Source organism: Rhizophagus irregularis, chromosome 15 (genome assembly GCF_026210795.1).
Source record: "Rhizophagus irregularis chromosome 15, complete sequence".
NCBI lineage: Eukaryota > Fungi > Glomeromycota > Glomeromycetes > Glomerales > Glomeraceae > Rhizophagus > Rhizophagus irregularis.
Window position 1 is genome coordinate 941,781 of NC_089443.1, and position 21,500 is coordinate 963,280.

The window sequence follows — 21,500 nt, forward strand, 5'->3', positions numbered from 1 at the left end:
GAATATTATTGTTAATTTTATACTATTTTTTAGCTCATTAATTATTTAATTCTAAATCAGATGGCATTTGCCTTTCTTTTTATAATAATTATGTTTTTTTGTTGTAATAGTATCTCTCTTTAGAGTAAATGTAATAAATAATATATGTTTTTTTAAGATAAGACTATAATGCGTTTATTGTTGTGCATTGTGTACATTTTCAGTTAAAGTTTGATAATAATTAATTAATCCTAAAAATCCTAAAAGACTGTATATCATAAATCAATAATTCTTTAATCTGTCTCATTTTTGATATTTCATCTAGGGATGGAAAAAGTTTGGATTGAGCGACCTGAGTCGGTTCGTTTCATTTGGTTTGGTATACTGACTCAGTTCTGGACCGAAGTGTCAAAAACCGATTATGGAACCGAACCGAGCGAGCCATCCCATTCGCCTGATCGGCAAAGGATATAATCCATCGTGTCTCAAATGCATAGGGAGCGAGTTGTTCCATCCCTAATTTCATCCCTGGTTTGTACAACAAATGAAAAATTTTAAATTTCTCATATATCTATCAAATTTTAAGTACAAGATCATCTATTTTATAAGTTTGTATAATTTAGGCGAGACAAAGTTAAAAATTCGGTTCTCATATCCCGCCCGCATCGATAAAGTGACACTCCGAACTTTTAATTTTTTTTATGATAACCAATCAAATTTAACTCACGTGAATGTACCAATAAAATTGAAAATTAAAACTTTTTTAAAACTGTTTTTAAATTTAAGCTTAAAATATTAAATGTTTTATCAAAATGTTTAATATACATGCTGCGCTGCTAAACGCGAAATCAAAAAAAAATAAAAAATTGTCTAAATCAAATCTTTGTACGCTTTCCCTTATCTTTACCACCTTGTTTCCACTTTAGACGTTTCTTTGAAATGGCAGTATTATCACTGCAACTACTGCAATGTGGGAATTTGTCTTCTGCTGTTTCGTTAATATCTAAGCTTCCACACTCAATGCAAACGTCCGGATAGATTCCAGCTGAATAATATGGTTTTTTAATCTGTGACGTACAAGACCAAGAATCATTAACAAAAACTCTTGAAAAAAGTTCACGAATAGAATCCTTCATATTGTTATCAGATTCATTCTCATCATCTGAGTTTTCAGGTTCGTCTTCATTACAATCATCTCCCTCATCCAAATTTTCTATTTCATCATGTTGCTTTGATGGTACGGGTGTGGTTATTGCCAAATCGCATGTATTATGAAATGACATGCCGCAGGTATAGAAGATTGTGTCTAAGAAACTTTGTAGTCTTGTCCTATCCTTTTTGGACAATTTTCTGGCGCTGAATAATAGACGTGGTTTCTCACACTCAGCACAATTTACAACAACACCAACATTTTTTGCACGTACAGCAGAAGGGCAGAAGGGCATACTGTGTTTCACTTTTGTGGTTGTCATATTTTCTTTTTTTTGCTTTAGCATCCCTAAACGAAGGTCTATGATCTTCTGTTGTTGGTGTACCATATAGCTTTTCAAATGATATGTAATGCAAGTCTTCACCAGGTACTGGATCTGGAAGATGATGCAATTGTTCAAAATCTTCTGTTGAACAACGAATAGGACGGCAAATAGTACAAGTTGATTCACCACATTTCTTGATTGAAAAAAAGTAATGCCTTGACTTACAACAGTGCTCTAAGAATTCTTGCATATATTCCTATAATAAAGTTACATTAATGAAAGTTTTTTTACGCGAAAATTAATCAATTTTATTTACCTTTCATTTTATATGTTCTGCAGTACGATCTTCATGAGTAACACTATCATCTACAATCTGAATTGTTTTCCAAAATCTTTCTATTTCCGTTTCTGATGCTGCTGGAAATGTTTTGAAAGGCTCACCTTTAAGAGCTTGATGACTAAACACATCACGAATCAAATGAATTGGAACTTGAAGGCTTGTAATTAGATCTTCCTTCAGGTTAGGATTCTCCTCTGCAATTTTGCGGATTTCATTCATTGTACCACACTTACTCATTAGATTTTCAGACTGATCATTCATTTCAGCTCGCATCAAACCAACACTTTGAAGTCCTAGATTCAGGATTGACATGATGCACTCAACAAGATTTTTCCATGAATGTTGTGGTGGAGTTCGGACTGCAACAAGATAATCAAGATCTAATGCAAGAAAAAGACAAATATACGAGAGTTGGACTCAGGTATATGTACAACGATAGTCTGGACCACCATCCGTATAGAAACATAACACAGGCTTGTTATAAAGATTTTCATCAAGTAGTATATTGAACAATTCTGTTGCATGTCGGAGAGGTGAGGAAGGTTGAAAAATTGGATCCTTTAATCCAATGCGTACTTTTCCCACATAGAAATCACCATTGATCGATTCTGGAATGTCACATATCATCACTACACTTGGTATAATTCCCGTTTTTGTAAAATCATGGTCGGCTACTGTGAATGTGGTGTCTTTACTAACAACTACTTTCTTTCCCCTCTCTATTGCAGCAACAGGAAATCCAGGTTCACCAACTTTGCAACGATGCTTATCATCTAGAAAAATCATATTTGTGATCTCACGGAATTTCACTGCAAATTCCTTCTCATATCGAAATAATGCTGATGCATAATGGGCATCTTGATGATTAGCTCGTAGTTGTCGTGTCTGAACCATAAATTTCAGAGGTAAACGACCGGTAAATTGCAGGCTACTAAGCCATGTTGGATTCTTTGGCCAAAATTGTAATCGTAACCATTGTGCACTAGGAATCAATATTTCAGGTGAACACTCATGTTTAATTTGGTGCAAAAGGTCATTCACTGAGATTGCAGTTGCAAGATGTACGACTGTGTCATGCCTGCGTTCATCTACAGCAGTTACAGTGTCTGCTGCTTTTCCTGCAAGAAACTGAGCTGTAATTTTCCAAAAATCATTATATTTGCCAGGCTGCCCATCGTTATGTTCACGTAAATCTATGGTAATCTCCGGGTCTCCAAGTTCCAAAGCGAGTCTAACACGTTCATCAACTTTTGCTTCAATTGCATTCTCAGCCGCAGAAATGTCACCTGTTAGCATTCGGTAAATTGTTCGGAGTGCTGATGGCTTGGCCTTTGGGAGGAGAAGATCACATGTACGTAGATAGTTTATCCGCATTGCTCTTGTGTGATAACGAGGTGCATCAGCCTGCAATTCCATTACAATCCGTGTGTTTTCTTGAATTATCAAGTCTTCATTAACATGTTCGTCAACTTTCCAGATTGAAATTGCATTAAAAGCATTATTTCCAGAACTAAATCGATATTCTCCAATTTTGAAAGAAAATGCGTGAGGTAAACCTTGAATGTAACGCATTCTTTGCCTACAATATGGATTTTGCATTAGAATTTTAAACCAGAAACAAGATTTAATATTTTTTTCTCATGCATACACAGGATCATTTGGCAAGTATTCTTCAAGATCAACTGGTTTCCATGGTGGTAAATTGCTAAGCAACTGTTCAAGACGGTAATATTTGGTCTTATCGATAGGTGTAACCCAAATGTTACACTTGTGGACTTTGATCGTTGTTGCTTGATCGATGGATCGTATGGGGATTCTGATGCATGATTCACAGCAGTAACATTACGATGACATTGAAGATATCCAGTATAATTCGAAATGGCAACAATGAAATTGTCAAATGCACCACGGAGCCAGTCAAAATTCGCCATTAGCATCCATGACGATGTAGCGCATGGAGCAAGAGATTGGCAATGTAAGTTTAATTCATTTGCATCAAAGAGTTTTCGGGAATGCTTATGTGATTCAGGATTTGCACGGTCAAAAAACTCAAGGAAAATATTAGGTATATGAAAACTACGTTCTTCAAGTTTCTTGTGACTACGCATATCAATATACCAAATTGCTTCAGTTAAGCTAACAATAAATTCCTTTCCTTGTGTATTAGCATATGATTGAGTAGACCATCCTCCACCATTATTGTGAATCCAATCAACAAGATCATTACGCAGTGTTTGCTTACGATTTCCTGATTGTGGGAATGTTGGCAAATACAATTTAGATTTGCGTGCATTTTGCATCAAGATCGCAAAGCCATTTTGTGATGCTGGAGTGGCTGTTGTAATATCAGTTTTGAGTCGGTAATGTATATATATTCCTACACCCTTCGTAAGTTCTATGATATTACAGTTAAGACTGGCTTGGGTTGCAGAAGCAGCTAGTGCCTCACTTAACTCAATACGTTCTATTTCTTCAGAACTTGTCACAGCAATATTGCATTCAGGAGATATTTCTTTATTAACAAGCTTCATAAAAAAATCTTTTAATGACATTTCATAGGGAAGAGGATGGATATACCAGCCATGGAGTACTCGTGACCCTTTAGAGATGCGAATATTTGCAAATGGCATATTCAAGAAAAAAATGAATTCATACAAGGTTGAAGAAAGTATATCTTAACGCGTTTTTTAAAATTTTCCATTTATGCAATTTTCTATAAGGGGCGCAGTCAAAAAAGGAAACCAGAACGATTGTTTAATTTCTAATATCATAATACATGCAAGATGCATATTTGCTTTATAAATTCGTTTGAGTATTTTTTTTTTCGCCAAAGATCTTTATGACTTATATATTTAAAAAATGATTCCCACGCTTAATTCGTATTGTATTTATTAAATTGTTCATGAAAATCGAACTAAAAACTTGAATTAACTTGATATGTAAATCAATACATAATAAATACGTAATACAATTTACAATAAATCTCGAATTTTATTGGTTTAAAATTTTTTGTTCTATAAAATTAAAATCCGCGCGCCCGCATCAAATTGAGGCAAATTTTGATATGAGAACCGAATTTTTAACTTTATGTCGCCTTATTAATACGGAAGCGAAATTTTTTTATCTTTTTCGTACATTCAATAGATTCCTTAAATAATTTAAAATTTTTTCTTTTAGAAAAAAGATTTCTGAATTTTCGGTTTTTCTACTTAGAGCAGCCATGCCACCCTTTGTAGAAAAGAACTATAAGTGAAACAAGTCGCTAAGATAGTAACAGGGGAGTGAATTAATATACAAAAGTAGAAACGGATAAGAAAAAAGATTAAAGGAAGTAAAATTGAAAAACAAAAAAGAAACCTACAGACCACTATGTAAAAATTTGATAAATAGAATTCAGAAGGAATTTCTGTCACCTCTTGGACGAATGGATTTGAATATCCAGTAACACATGATTAGCCTGTAATGGTGATTTAGTAGTCGATGATGATGAATCTCGACGGCGATGTTTATAATTTTTGAAAGAACTCTTCGTTATGTTATAATGTTGTTTGATTTCTTTAAACTTGGTGTTTCTCGCTTTCCATATAGTAATTTATGTGTCTAAATGTAAATTATAAAGAAAAGAGAATAAGAGTTTTTTGATAATTTGAGATTTGGTGTGCACTGTAAATGTTTTGTATAATTCTTCCAGAATCAGATAATAAATTAATTGCGATCTATCGATGAAAAGTTTGATCTACTCCATTTGAAAATCTTATATCAATCATCATCAAATAATCGAAGAAAATAAATCTTTTCTTTTGTATTTTTCAAACAATTAAGAAATTTTTTTTTCGGGATTAAACAAGAAAAAGATCGTTTAACCGTGTCTGGTACGACGATACTTATCGATTTATAATATAGTTGTAAGGTTTAATTCGTGTTTTTCAAAAATAAGAGATAAAAGGTTTGAAGCAAAAGGACATGACCATAAATGATCGTTGGTTTCTAATGAGTCTTCATATAAAAAGCAATTGGAGAGATTAGAAAATAGGTTGAGGAATTTTCTGCTTAAATTATCCAATGTTGGAAGAGAGAAAGTGGTGTTTTTATTTTTTCAACTTACAAATTCAACTTACAAATTTTCTCAGAGAGGAGCTTGTCAGTTGATCGGTCAGATTATAACTGGCTTAATCCTCTGTCCATTTCAACTGATTAGATTCTGTAATGAAAAGTGTTGTAATCGTTATTGAAGCAGACAGGAAAAGTGATTCGTCTAAAAAAAATAATGGATATTGATTATTCTTGTTTCTAAATCAGAAGTGAAACAGGTATTACTATGTTTCTTTAATAAGTTGATGAGGGTTTCTTATAATTGGGGAGTATCTCTTTAAGTATGAGATTGATGACAGTATGAGGAAAAAATTTTCATCTTACATACGTTCTATGCCTTATTAAGAGGAATAATGTAGTCATGCGATTTTTCACGTATTTTAAATGTCCCCAGCATCACCAGAAAGTGATCACAAAGATCATTATGTAATCAATGCAGATCTTAAATCCCACAGCATTTTCTTTATTTGTCTGAAATGTAGCTGGGAATATCTTCAGTTAGAAACATTGTAATGCAAGGTATATCTGTCCGCATGCGTGATTAACCAATAAGATGTATACTTGATCGTTATCACGTGATCAGATTTTTTGTGACGCACCTGACACGTAATTTTAAACGAGTGCTTTAGACATTATAACAGATCCCATTACTCAAATTATTCTTCACTATTTTTACAAACTAAATTCAAGAAAAATTCCATACCCGCTAGGTTTAACGTTATATTCAAAATGTCTTACTTGTGATTACTTTTTTAAACTTTTTTTAAACTTTATTTCTAACTATAAATTTTCATTTTGCAGATAGTCACTGTTGCTGAAAGACATGGAGTCAAACAAGAAGGGTTAAGGAAGTTTGAAAAAATCTTAAATCATTTTGAAAAAATTCGGTTGTATTTTGTAGTGCCAAAGGAAAGGTTTGAAACATACAAAAAACAAAACTACTTAGATGGAAATAAGAAAGCAGAAAATGTTATTCGATAGATTAAGCAAATAGAGCAGTATGCATTATGTATAGTAGTTTGTAACTAATAAAACGGTTTTTACATTATGTAACTTTTGCAAACAAAAAAATTTATTGTGAATATGTTTCATCGTCATCCATTAATCACAACCCTTGTTAGAATAAATTAACTTTTCTCCTTAAATTGTTGTTATTAGTGATAACCATTGATTTATATATATTTTTTTATTTTCTTTCAATTAAACTCAGTCATAAAAGTGTCTTTACGCATATATTACTTAAATTATTTGCCTTTTAGCTTATTGAGATAATAAAGGTTTTTTATAGATATACAACTTACAGGGGTTATTAATGCCTACTATTTGTTTCAAAAGCGTATCTTATCTTTGATCTTATAAATAATTTTTAACTATATACGCTATTATACTATGTACAATACGTGGTATAACATTTTGTTCATATTGAGCGACTTTATGCGTGGATTGTGTAAAGTCTATGTATCATGATGTACTAAAGGTTTAGATGACTGTTGGAAATCTGAATGAAAATATGACATTACTAATAGCTAAGTGAAGAATTAGTAGTAAATAAAATAAATCGGAAATAAAGTGAAAAATGCTTAACGTCAACAAAATATTCTTTTTTTACTACTCTTAAGTTTATCTTTATTATGAAATAGTTAATGAAATCGATATAAAATAGAATGATTTTTTTTAAAAAATAAATAATTTTTATTGCGATTAAATTTTATTTATTTATTTATTTTTTTTTTAATCAACTAATAAAAATTAATGTAAAACATTTAGATGAATCAAATAATTATTTATTTTCCTTAAAAAAATACGCAATCATTCTAATTTAACAAATATTGTTTAGACGAAAAAAAAAAATAATGTTGTAATTTTATTTTATTTTATTGAAGTAGGTCAATTTGGTTAAATACATGGAGAATCGAGTATAAAGAAACTATCCAGAATTCTAGATTAACATCCTACTGAAATTGCTCGTCCATGAAAACATCAGGACCGCCTTTCGTTAAAAAAAGAAACCTAAATCTAGTCACTAGAATAGGCAACGAAAAGGAATTACAAATTAAGTAAAGCAATCTAAATTAAAAAGCTCAGATCCGTATTTTTCAAGGGAACTGTCATATATAAATGCTGTCAGTACTAAGGCAGGATGTTAATAACAATGACTAAAAAAGTAAAAAAATAAATTAAAAGGGCGCATGGTTGAAGGATGAAACTTCTTAGGGAAATACGGTATCGTGGTAGGTTGATGAAAGATCCGTCATCATAGGACGTGCGTAACAATTGTTTGGTGTCATCTGAAAGAACCATCTGCATCAGATGATTCGTATGCTAGTGAAAATTTTTTCCATTCTTTTTCTTAATGAATTTATAATTTATCAGCTTAAAACATTTCGAATTTTGCTTACTCTGTTACGAAATTTCTCGTTATGTAGACGTTCTACATATTTGTATTTACTTGTGTGCCTTTGAGAGTATCGATTTTGTCTTGTTCAAGGAATTTCTGGTTTGCAATTCTTTTACACTTTTTCGCTGACTTTTTTAATGTGACGTTGCCACATATCGGAATTGGGATATTTTTATAACAGGGGCTGGTGGAGTTTAAATATGAGCTTGCATTTTTCAATAGAAGGAATGATATTAGGAGGAGGTTGAGGGGTTTATTAATGTTACTTTGTGTCGCATTATTAATAGGATTTGTGAGTCAGTGCTAGAAGTAGAAGTGTGTTGTCTAATTTTGGTTATATCGATATGTTTTGCGTCTAAAAAAAAAAAGGAAACCAGCTAGCCCCTATAAAAAATTTATTCTGTATTTTTTTATTCCATGTAAATGTATCATATTCACGGAGTTTTACAGAAATTTTTTACAGGAATAGGGATAATTCTCTGGTTCTGGAATTTGTTTCTTTTTGTATGAAAGATGACAGATAGGTTTTCGTATGAATTGTGTAGGATAGGTACTTTGTATGTGTATAATACAGGGTTGAATTCTTTAAACAACATGGGTATATACAGTAATAATCTACCTAAAATTAAAAAATCAGGATTGAAGATCAATGTTTTCTGTAAACTAAAAAGTGAGCGCGCATTTTTACTAATTCTGATTGTGCGGAGTATTTCATTGGTGCTTGATTGTTGATCAGCTAACTCAAAGAAGATAAACATTTACTCCTCCGTTTTGGTTTCATAAATCTACGGTCACATGAATTTGTCGAAATGAATTTTTGAAGTAACGGGCTTTGATAATGACATGGTAAAGTAACATAAAAAATGTATGTTTTTTTATTAATAAAGATGTTTTATATTTGCGGAAATGTGTTTTGAGGACGAAGTGTACGTTAAAAAATTTTTGAAAGGCGATAATAAAATAAGAATCACGTGACCACCTTGATTCTCGGGCCGAATGATTTTCCGAACAAGTATATTAAAGTTAGCGTACTGTTGGCGTTTAGCAATTTTTGCATTTTATTTCTTAAGTACGAAATTTACTTGAAATTTTAGAAGATAATAAATTTTATAATAATAAACTATTGGGTTCGTTACGACCATTACGTAAAAATTTTCCATGCACGTATGGTCATTTTAAATTATCGTTCCTCTTTATTTTATAAAGAGTTTTATCAACTGATGAACATATTAAATTACCAAACAATTTGTCCTGAAATATTTCGATTATTATTGAGGTAAGGAGAATTGAAATAATAAATTCTTTTTTTTTAAAAAAAAAATATATATATGTATATTAAATACTTATATGGAAATATTCATTTTAGATATCTATGGAGGAAGACTCTCTTTAGAAGAGTATGATACATTTAAAATTTTTAATTGCATCAAGTGAACTTGGTCTTAATGAACTAATCTCTCATTTGGTGTCATTCTTGATTTAAAACAAAGAAAAAAAAAATTGGATGCGAACAAAATTTTACCATGATATATAAAACAAGTTTTAAGAATGATTCTTTCTTTCTTAAATTACGTCGAGAGAACCAGAGAAAAATTTTCGATTTTTTACTTTACTTTTAATAAAATGTCTGGTTTCTCTACTTCAACATGACAATGTTCAATTGAATGCTTTTAAAGTTTGGGAAAATGTACTTAAATGGATTAATGAAGCTTATTATTTTCGTGATTAACATATTAAGCTATTGTTACGGGATATATTTTTTTCTTTTTTTTTTATTTATATTTATATTTATTTATTATTTGTTATTAGTTTATTTTTAGTTATGTTACATAGAGATATTTTTAGTTATTTAATGATTAGACGTCACTTTGGCCGGGAGGCGAGATTTTTAACGATATAGAAAGGACCGATGGTGGAGGAGTAGTTAGAGAAGTTCGTGTAGGTTTTATTTTCAATAGATAGATATTACGGATATTACAGAACGTCGATAGAGTAGAGGCAGTAATATCGTATTTTATTCAAGTGTTAATAAACCCGCCTTGTTTCCGATTTATTACAACTCGTTTATTTCTTTAAAGTTTTATCTTTTATTGACCTTTTGTTACATATCGTTTTATTACTTTTATATAATTTAAGTCAGATTATAAACAGATTAATATATACACGTTTCACATCGTTATCATTTACTTATCGTTATCAATTGCTTATCGTTTGCACATACATTAACCGATTTGCTTTAACGCCTGATATCTAACGTCATAATATCTATCATTTGTTAACCGATTTTATATTTCTTTCTGTTACTACCTGACTGAACGTCAAAAACCGGTGGCAACACACTATTAAATTAGTTTTCTATAATAAATTTTCTATTAAAATTTGATGTTTTTTAAACTTTCACAACTTTGGATTCTTCTCGTCATTTTTCATTCTGAATTCTGCAAAAACATTCTAAAACACCGTCTCTTTTATGAAATAGTAGAGTTCGATTTTCTTAAAAAAAACTGCAACAAGCATTTGGTAAGCTTTCTAACTGCTTCTCTATAGGAATTTTTTTTTTTTTATCTTGAGCAATTTCAAAAAAAAAGCTTTCTATTTTCATTTTCTTCAAGTTATTGTGTATCTGTTTGTATTTTTATTATTACTTAAAAGTTATCGCCGTTTTCAAATTAGTGCGACCCCCGCGTGTCAAACAGGGCGGACATCCTTATATCACCTTGCCGATCATTTGCCGATCTTATAGTAAATTGGGTGATATCAGACTTTAAAGCTTCGGCCGAAGTCACAGAAGTTTGGCCGAAACTTGAAACTTTTATGGGTCATAGTTTAACTGATTTAAAATCAATGGCCGAAGTAATCATTCCTAATTTTAGGTAATCAAGAAGTTATGGCTAAATTTATACTTGCAATTATATTTGTTATAATCTATATAATAAATAGAAATTTTCAAAATGCAATTTCTCAATCAATTTAGTGTAAAAATTTTATGAAATTACTATCAAAATGTTTGTCTTGACGAGATGAATCTAAAAAACTAACAAAAATTATATTTTAATCACTGGTTGTCACAATATCATTAAAATAATTTAATTTTCTGATTATTATTAAAATTCAGCCCATTTTTGGGTTTTAGTTAATTTTTGGATTTGAAAACATTAATTTTCGGACTTTGGATGAATTTTGATAACAAATAAAATTTATATAGTTAAATTTGCAAAAAAATGGTATTTTTTATGTGATAATATTAAAATAGATGATCGGCAAAATGATCGGCAATAATGTGATAATATGAGGATGTCCGCCCTGTTCGCGTGTCACCCTCTAAGGAAATCGATTTCCAAAAATTTGCGAAAACCCAGAATTTTCCTGAATAACTACGTAGGAAAGGGTCAATTATTAGCGATTTCCAGAGGAAATCTTGCGAAATTCTCAGTTATAAAGGTAGTTTGCTTATAAAAAAGTGTTTACGTTATACAAAGTTTTATCACTCACTTATAAGCAAACTATTTGAATAATTGAAAATTTCCTGAGATTTCCTCCAGAAATCACTAGCAATCGGACCTTTTCTACAAAGTTATTCAGAAAAATTCCGGGTTTTCCACATTTGCGAAAACCGATTTCCTTAGGGGGTGACATGCAGGGGGTCGCACTAATTTGAAAACAGCGATAATAAAACATGATTTCTCGAAAGATTTTCAGATTTTTAATGGGCAAATGATTATCACAAAAAAGCCCACCATTTGTAAAGTAATACCATCAATAAATAATTTATAATTTAAATATAATATCCAAAAATCCGGATATAATATACCCTGTATAATTTTCCTAACACTATTCCGAATTCGTAAAAACTAGTGAAAAAAAAAAATCTGAATTATAAGGACTATACATATATTTGATTTAATAAGTATATCTACCCCAACGTGTCAACGATAATGAAGAAGAGTACAGTAATGGTTTTTAGTCATAGAAAAAAAAGGCGTAATTCCGTATTAGACTCTCACTGTTTTGTATGAGATTATTTCATCATGACTTAAATTTAATAAGAAGAATTATCGTTATAAAATAAGAATTGATTATACAGTGTATATTATAACGAATAGAATAAGTTATTAGTATTAATGTAATGGGAATTTATTTCAGTTAAATTTAATTTTGTGTATTCATTCATGACTTAAAATTTAATAAGTGAAAATAGATTATATTATATTTTCCTTAAGAGATATTTTGCATCATTTTATTCCTTTTATTAAATTCTTTAAACTTCTAGAGAGTATTTGGATAAAGTCTATTTGTATAAAAAAAAATTATATCAAAAGACTTGCGTGAAAATTTATCTAGACATTTTATTGAATAACCAAAATAACCAATTCAAAAAAGTATTGGTTCAAAAATCATTACATTTCTATATGCTGAAATAATCTATGGATTCCATGAGATTTATAATAATCAATCTCATGCATACTAATATCAATTGTTAAAGTGAAAGATAGTGACAAGATTCTTGGGGAATATAATCCAATAATATTGGAAATCTGATGTTAACTTTAGCACTACTAAAGATAGTTTAATATTTTCTTTTAAGAATAAGGAAAATATTAAAGATTATGTTTTGGGTAACGATAACCTTTGAATTGGAGTTATTGTTATTCCGATTATTATGACAATGAAGTCAATATGGGTTATATGGGTTTGAAATATTTCAAATTATGAAAGATTGATTGATTAAAGATATCAGTGTAATCTTCATATATATATAATTATAACAGTTTATAATATGTAATTATATCAGTTATTACAAATATTACAAAATAAACATCTGATGTTTATTTATTTATCATTTAGTTGCAATAAAAAAAATTTCTTTCTTAGGTTTCTTCTATTTCATTGTCCACGAAAGTGAATATTATAGTGAATTCGTTTTATAATAATAAATTTCTTTAATTACAAGGTCACCGATATTCAAATTATTGCTAATGTATGAATTAAAAATTATTATTTAATTTGATAATCATATTCTTTCTTCAAAACCTTATAGTTCAATCGTTGTTACCTCACACGCTCAATAATATTTGATTTGTAAAAAATGCGTAGAATTAATGTCCAACGAACCAGGATAGATATATCGACAAGTCCGCAGTAATTAAATATCTATAAATAAGGAACCAACACCAAACTCTGATTTTCTTATTATTTATATCACAACAATGACATCAAAATTAGTTATCTGGCGACTATGAAAATTTTTTTTGAAACATTGAAACAGAATCTGGTATGATGTTTTATTTATTCCGGAGAAGATCTAAATGTCAAAGAAATTCATGCTCATTCAAATATTTTATGTACCTAGGTCTCGATCTTTTCGTTCTACATTTTCTAATGAATGGACTGAGAAAGAAAGTGAAAAGACTGTATAACAAAATTTATTATTTTCAGATTCTAACTACAATTTATGTTATGTTTATTTGGAAATATTGAATTATAGAATTTACAAAGTCATGATGTACTATTAAAATTATTGATAGCAGTTGATGAGATTAAAGAGTTTTTGATCAAGCATCAAACTGAATTTTTGCGTCAAGATCCAACTGCAATTCTTGAGACTATTTATCAATATGAAACATTTGAAAATTTTATCAATATAAAAGCCCCTTTAATAGAATAATTATTAAAAGGAGAAGATTTGACTATGAATGAAATTGAAAGAAGAATTTCCACCTAATCATAGAAAACTAGTATATAAATTATTGAAATGGCGTTTTGCTCAATAAAATGTACAGAATTATCCAACATGATGGAATAAAGATGATATTACAAATATTGAAAGTGTATTATACTAATTCATTCCTTTAATTCGATTTTATGATATTGAACCCACTGATTTTCCTTCATGAAGTTATTGCTACATGGAATTTTACAAGATTTATTCATGACCTTTTTGAATATAGTGTTCTGAAAGGGCCGAATTGGGTCAGGTTTGAGGATATATTCGAACTCGACCCGACTATAAAAATCAACCCGCACAAATACTTGGGTTAATATTTATATAACCCGACCTCTGACCCGACCCGTTATAGTTTAACCCTCGGATGACCCGGGTCAAATAAAATTTTTAACAAATTTGTTCATGATTGCAAGACAATAATAATGTATGTCGCACAACTTTTACAAAAAACGATTTTGATAAGTTTTATTTAAATTTTTATTATAAAATTATAAAATACAAACTCATACAAGTACAAATTGTATTTGTTTTGAGATTGCTTCTTTTTACTGCTGTTACTGCTGTTATCAAATCAGCTCCACCGGAAAAGATCCGTTCTATTGGCAAAATCATTTAATTAGTTAATATTTAGCAATATTAAAAATAGCTAAATTATTTTTTACACAGTAGAGCATCTTTGATTTCAAGGATTTTTAAATATTACCAAAAACATGATCTAAGAATATACCATGTTTTCTCGTTTTATACACAAGACTCATAACGTGGACATATTACTCTAAAATATCTTAAATATCTTATTAAAACCCGGGACAACCTGGGTCAAGCAAAGGCATGACCCTGACCCGACGAGTCGGGTTGAATACAGGACTTGTGTCAAATAATGATGAACCCGATTCGGATTTTAAACACGAGTCGGGTCAAATGACCCGGGTTTGGCCCGACCCTTTCGGAACACTAAGAATATCAAACAGTTCCTACATAAAGTTAATTTACCACCTTAAAGTAAGATTAAACCTTGATTGAATCGAATCATACTCCACATTTTACTTCGTGGATTGATTGCTTGGAGAGATTCTTCAATTATCGTTATGATAGAAAAAATAATCCTTATGAAGTCAGGATGGAATGGACCAACTATGAGTAATTTATACCGTTTTATTAATATCGGATATGGAGACATTTATGCTAAAATAAGGATTCCAGAAAAATTCGAAGATTATGAAGTATTTCTATAATTAAAAAGTATTCATCTTCATTATTATTTAAAAAGCGTAGTCTTCTAAAAATTGTTTCATTATCAATAATTTTTGTGTATCCTAAGCAATACAACTTTAAGCAAATATTTTAAAATATGAATGATAAAAGTGTACGTGATGACTTACGACGGATGATCGTGTAACTATAGATTTTATAATGGGAACTAGAAATCATCCATTAAAAACTTATAATCCTGTAAGACGAGAGAAATCAATACATTATTTATTAATTCGTAGACAAGATGCTGAAATTCTTTCTAAAGCATTACTTAACTATTATACAGAAAATCATATTTTGTGTAACAAGAAATACGAAAACAATGTGTTATTTGGATATTTTGTAGAAATAAAATACTAAGGGTCATAAACATAATAACAGATAATGAATGTTCATGATTTATTGTGAATTTTATGAATCATTTTAATTTTAGTAGTATAAATTAAAGTTACTTATTAAATTTCATATAGTAATTTGTTAATGAAACTGGCGCAGAATTTACTTACGTCACTATTTCGGGCGAAATTATTGTAATTCCGATTGAAGTTATAATGTTGACCCAAATTTAGTTAGCAGTCTTTTCAGTTTAATCTGAGATTCTTCATTATACTATGTTAATCTCTTGTTTTGATTATTTTGGTAAGTAACCTTTGATTGACATCCAAATTTAGTGATTAATAAGTAATTTATTTTATTGTATAGCAGATGGTACTGCATACTATGATCCATACGCATGTTAACTGTTAAAGCCAGTTAAAAAAATTATTAGCAGCTTTTAGTAAGTCAGTTAATTGATCTATTCGAAAATAATAAATAATATTGTTATACAAACGCTTGAATATAATAAATATATTTTAGCATGTGTATTGTATTTTATTGACAGATTAGTTTATAAATGAATACTCTACGCCAAACATTTTTCCATGATGTTCTAAATTACGTGTATTTGTAATTTTCAAAACAAGTCGTAAATTGTCCTTTTTATCAAAGGTTTTAAGGTATAATTTTATATTTATTTTGGTTAGATTTTACTAAAAGTTTTGATATTAAAAAATCAAAATCTCATTTACATACGAATTTCGTAGAAAATCTTACAAAGGATCAATTATTATAATAATGCCAAATCGATTTGTAAATGAAAGTTAGTTGATCAACACGGGGGAAATTTACATTTAATTACGCATCATAAAATTTCCAAAAACGCGTTATAATGGTCCAATTTATAATAACAAATCATTTAACCAAAAAAAAGGAGGTTTATTTGAAGTCAAAATGTTCTCAATTATATGATTCTTTATTAAATTTCTCATTAGTTTCATAATATTAACTATTCGTAAGGCAGAAATATTTATTGATAATATGCCAAATTAGATTGTAAATGAGTTCAGAAATTTAATAATCGAATGTCAAGAGAATTTGATTGTAAATGGGTTTTAGAAATTTAATAATAAAATTTCACTTATTTATACCCCCTCATATTTCCCTGATTCGTACCTAAAACTCTGTATTCGTTTCAGAATATACCCTTTACTAATTCAAAAGTAACAAAAATATCCAAAAAGTAATATCGATTTTTTACAATTCATAAGATGTCTGGTCCAAGCAGCAATTGTTCATTTGACTTTGATGGTTCATCTGCACGTGCAAAGTTTGATACTTCGTTACTTAACTTACGTGATGAAAATGTAAATTTTAAGTTGTTTAGCACCTCAGCGGAAACGAAAGCTGGATTAACCGGTCTTGGGATGAAGGCAGGTGTTAATTTGGCAGAAGTTGAAACTTCTGATGGTATTAAAGCAAAGGTTGGGCTTAATTTTGATTCAGGTACATCAATTAGCAGCGATGGTGTAGAAACTAAGGTTGGAGGTTTAGGTGTTAAAGTCGGAAAAGTAACAGGTGTCAGCACACCTTTTGGAGAGGTTGAAATCGATTTTGGAAAATTTCTTGGTTTATAATTGTCCACATTTTAAACTGATCAATAGATAATAATTTATCTCGATATTTCTATTTATTTCGTGATATCTTCAATTATTTGATAACAGCGTTAAATTCTATCAATATAAACATAGTATAGTTCTTTCATATTTGTATTTTGTTTTATAAATAAAGTTATTTACTTATTATTATATTGTGATTTAAACATTTGTAAATTGTGATTTATAAGAAAAGTCATCACATATATTTTACTATTTGATTTTAAGTGAAGTGTAGTTCAGATTTTTACTTTTACATAAATTCACTCTTTGATTGTTTGTGAGATGAAGAAATAAAGCACAAATTATTGTGAATCAATTCAAAGCCAATAGTAAAACTTTAAAGTTATACTCCATTATGTTCATCTCTTTATTTTGGCCTATAGATAATGTGATCAAACAAATTTGATTGAACCCGTCGTTGACACATGATTACATTTAAATACTTGTAAAAAAAAATTTGCAAACGTATTTAGGTTTAAACAATAAGACCATAAGACCATAAATATTTTTTATAATAATAATACTAATTACTTTGTTATTATTTATTTATTATATTAACATAATAATTTCATTATTTTATTTTTATAAATAAAGCCATACTCTCAGTAAAAGTTCTACCTGTTAACTATTGTATCAAATACTTTTTTTAATGTAAAGTACATATAAAAATTATTAGATGATTAACTTGTTAAATCACTAGTTCTGAATAATTTAGTTTTATTAATAAAAACATAAATGTAACTAGTTGTTGCTCTTCATGTTTTCAACGATATTATCAGTTATAAATATTATTATAATTTTTCTTGTAAAGAAATTTACTCATTAATTCCTATATAAATATTTTTTAGGTACTTTTCTGTTGAATAACTTTTAAGAATGGAGATTTTAAACATTATTATGAAAATTCTAAAATATGATCTAACTGAAATTGTTTTATCACAAAAACTTTTAGTAGTGTACTAGTATTGATTAATAAATACGAGGTTATAAATAAACCAAATTAGTAATTGCTTGTTAAAAATGAAAAATCATAAACTTCCGGAATATATACGTTATACCTCAGGTGTCGCTTTGCGTCAGTTGATAGCTGACATGCGTCAGATGTAGATTGATACCTGACGCTCGTCACTTGTCACATAAAACTAAGGTAAATTTTCCAGTCTTAATAACTTTGCAGAAACTTTTAAAATCGAAACCATATCGTAACTATATCAAAACTTTATCATAGTGCTCCGCAAAATTCGGGTCTAACCCGGATAATTCAACCTGAGTGAATTTTAAATCGGGTCGGTATTAACAATTTTAATAACCCGTGACCCGCATGACCCAACCCGTCAGGTCGGGTCATTCATTTCCTTGACTCGAGTTTTGACCTGAATTAGACCCGAATGTCCATTAAAATCACTGATCTTATATTGATTATGCGTTAACATTGATTACGTTTATATAATTTTGTTAGACGAATGAGGTAGTATATCCTCACTTAGCGAAAATGGCTAATGTATATGAATTATTATTATTAATTATTAACATTACATTAACTAATAAGTTGATTTTGATGATTAATAAAGCAACTAGCATTCGAGTATTTTCTGGTGGAACCGATTTGATAGCTGCAAAAATATGTAGTCTTAAAGCAGATACACGTGATTTAATAAAGTTTCTAATTTTTAATCTGGCCAACTTTTTTGATTTTGGCCTACATGTGTTTAAAGTCTTGGCAGACATAAAATATAGTCAAATTTCTGTTAAAGCAAGTGATACAATTTCGATTTTATAGTTCAAATATAAAGCAAGTAATAGTGCAATGAAACTCTAGCCGGCACTATCTAAAAAAGTAAAGATCTACATAATTTTTTTTTTTTTACTACGCAAACCTTTTTATGTATTTTTCGGGATCCTTTCATACTCATACAAGGAAATTAATTAAAATAAAAGAATAGAAATATAGAATCTAAATAATTATATTATCTGTTATTATCTTTTTCTCTATATTTTTGTTATGCAACAATGATTGACACACATTTCGAATATTTCCAGATGTGCAAAATTTGTTTAGTACAAATAAATTATTTGTACTAACCAAATTTTGCCACAATGTGCACATGTGCACATTTTAATTTTTATGTGCACAATTTTTAAAATTTAATGTGCACTATTGTGCACAAAATTTCTCAAAGAAAATATTAATAAAATTAATAAAAATGTGCACTATTATGCACAAAAATCTTTTGATTGTGCACAAAAAAAAATGCTTTATGTGCACATGTGCACATATAATTTTTTTTTAGATTTTATAAACTGAGTACAATGCTTGTACTTGTGATCAATATTTTGCATATAATGCATTTTGCATAAATATTATAAATAAAAAGAAAAAAATTATTACTTTTATCTTTTCTGGTTAGAAAGAATATAGTAATAATGGCTCACAGCAATGATAAAGGTATAAATCATATATAGCAAAAACATTTATTAATACAATTAGAATTCTAAAATTTTTAAACAAATTTGCAATATAAAAAAAACTAGTTTCCGATTGTTTTGAAGAAAGTGGCATTGGAGAATTTGAGGAAAGTGGCACTGAAAAATTTAAATTTAGTATTGAGGAAGAATTTGAAGAAAGTATTATTCAGGAATTTAAAGGATGTAGTATCAAGGAGTCTAAAGGTATATCAAACAAGCTGAAATATTAAATTTTTATTTGTAAATAATTAACTGCTATCTATAATTATGCCTTATGTAATATGCAAATATAATTTAAACTGACTATATTATGTAAAATTATATAGCTCGTAAGTTAATAAGTTATTTTATCATGGAATTTCCTATTAATTTTGTTATATTATATGTACTAAATATTTCATTTAATGATTAATAATACTATAGTTAGTAAGTTATCAGTTATTTAAATCTTTAGTTTTTTACTTTACTTATTTTACATAATATTCAGATAACTAAATTCTTTGTTTAAATAACTTCTAAATAATTGATTATATTGCAGATGGTAAGTTACAATATATATTATATTTATTTGTTTAATATATAGTATAATTCAACTAATTATATTCTATAAATAACTAGATTGTAAGTGATTTAATTTGCAATAAATACTTCTGTTTATATCTATATCCAACTAATTAATATTAATAACACTACAGGGTGTAAGTAATATCTATGCTACTATTATTTGTATAATTTAAGCTAATAAATCTTTATTTAAAAAATTATTTTTTTTAGTTGGTAAGTTATAAATTATTTATTTAATTATATTATTACTTATTTATATAATATTTACATATAATTTAAACTAAATTCTTTATTTAAAAATCATTAATAACATAGAGCGTAAGTTATTTATTTAATTCTATTATTACTTATTTTATATAATAATTTAAACTAACTAAATTTTTTATTAAAAAATCATTTAATAATATAGTGCGTAAGTCATTTATTTAATTCTATTATTAGTTATTTATATAATATTTAAATATAATTTAAATGAACTAAATTCTTTATTTAAAAACTTATTTTGTAATTTTTTTAGCTGGTATGTTATAAATTATTTAATTATATTATTACTTATTTATATAATATTTAAATATAATTTAAACTAACTAAATTCTTTATTTAAAAATTATTTAATAATATAGAGCGTAAGTTATTTATTTAATTCTATTATTACTTATTTATATAATAATTTAAACTAACTAAATTCTTTACTAATAAATTATTTAATAATATAGTGCGTAAGTTATATTTATTTAATTCTATTATTACTTATTTATATAATATTTGCATAATTTAAACTAACTAAATTCTTTATTTAAAAAATTATTTAATAATATAGTGCGTAAGTTATTTATTTAATTCTATAATTACTTATTTACATAATATTTGCATAATTTAAACTAACTAAATTCTTTATTTAAAAAATTATTTAATAATATTATAAGAGTGTAAGTTATTTATTTAATTCTATTATTACTTATTTATATAATAATTTAAAACTAACTAAATTTAAAAAATTATTTAATAATATAGGGAGTAAGTTGTTTATTTAATTCTATTATTACTTACTTATATAATATTTACATATAATTTAAACTAACTAAATTCTTTATTTAAAAAATTATTTATAATTTCTCTAGTTGGTAAGTTATAAGTTATTTATTTAATTCTATTATTAGTTTATTACTTATTTGTATAATATTTACATATAATTTAAACTAACTAAATTCTATATTTTAAAAATTATTTA

General features: G+C 28.1%; 3 protein-coding genes across 3 annotated transcripts; 1 reads left to right on the plus strand and 2 right to left on the minus strand.

Annotated features, from left to right (window-relative positions):
- Positions 1-464: 464 nt before the first annotated feature.
- On the minus strand, positions 465-1,777 carry OCT59_006969 (uncharacterized protein; the record flags this gene model as incomplete). Its single annotated transcript, XM_066139491.1, has 5 exons — positions 465-507; positions 707-737; positions 887-1,521; positions 1,680-1,710; positions 1,771-1,777. The coding sequence occupies 5 exons, from the start codon at positions 1,775-1,777 to the stop codon at positions 465-467; spliced, it is 747 nt and encodes a 248-aa protein (XP_065998425.1).
- Positions 1,778-3,236: 1,459 nt separating this feature from the next.
- OCT59_006970 (uncharacterized protein) lies at positions 3,237-4,424 on the minus strand (the record flags this gene model as incomplete). The annotated part of the gene is made up of 2 exons (XM_066139563.1): positions 3,237-3,373; positions 3,443-4,424. 2 exons carry the CDS (start codon positions 4,422-4,424, stop codon positions 3,237-3,239), a joined length of 1,119 nt encoding a protein of 372 aa, XP_065998426.1.
- Positions 4,425-16,759: 12,335 nt separating this feature from the next.
- Positions 16,760-17,399, plus strand: OCT59_006971 (uncharacterized protein). Its single transcript, XM_025324160.2, has one exon. It carries the CDS (start codon positions 16,853-16,855, stop codon positions 17,216-17,218), a length of 366 nt encoding a protein of 121 aa, XP_025187675.1. The 5' UTR covers positions 16,760-16,852; the 3' UTR covers positions 17,219-17,399.
- The last annotated feature ends 4,101 nt before the right edge of the window (positions 17,400-21,500 follow it).

What these genes read in the sequence shown, in the direction of transcription:
- OCT59_006971 (XM_025324160.2), top strand. Translation starts at nt 16,853, where the DNA reads ATGTCTGGTCCAAGCAGCAATTGTTCATTTGACTTTGATGGTTCATCT.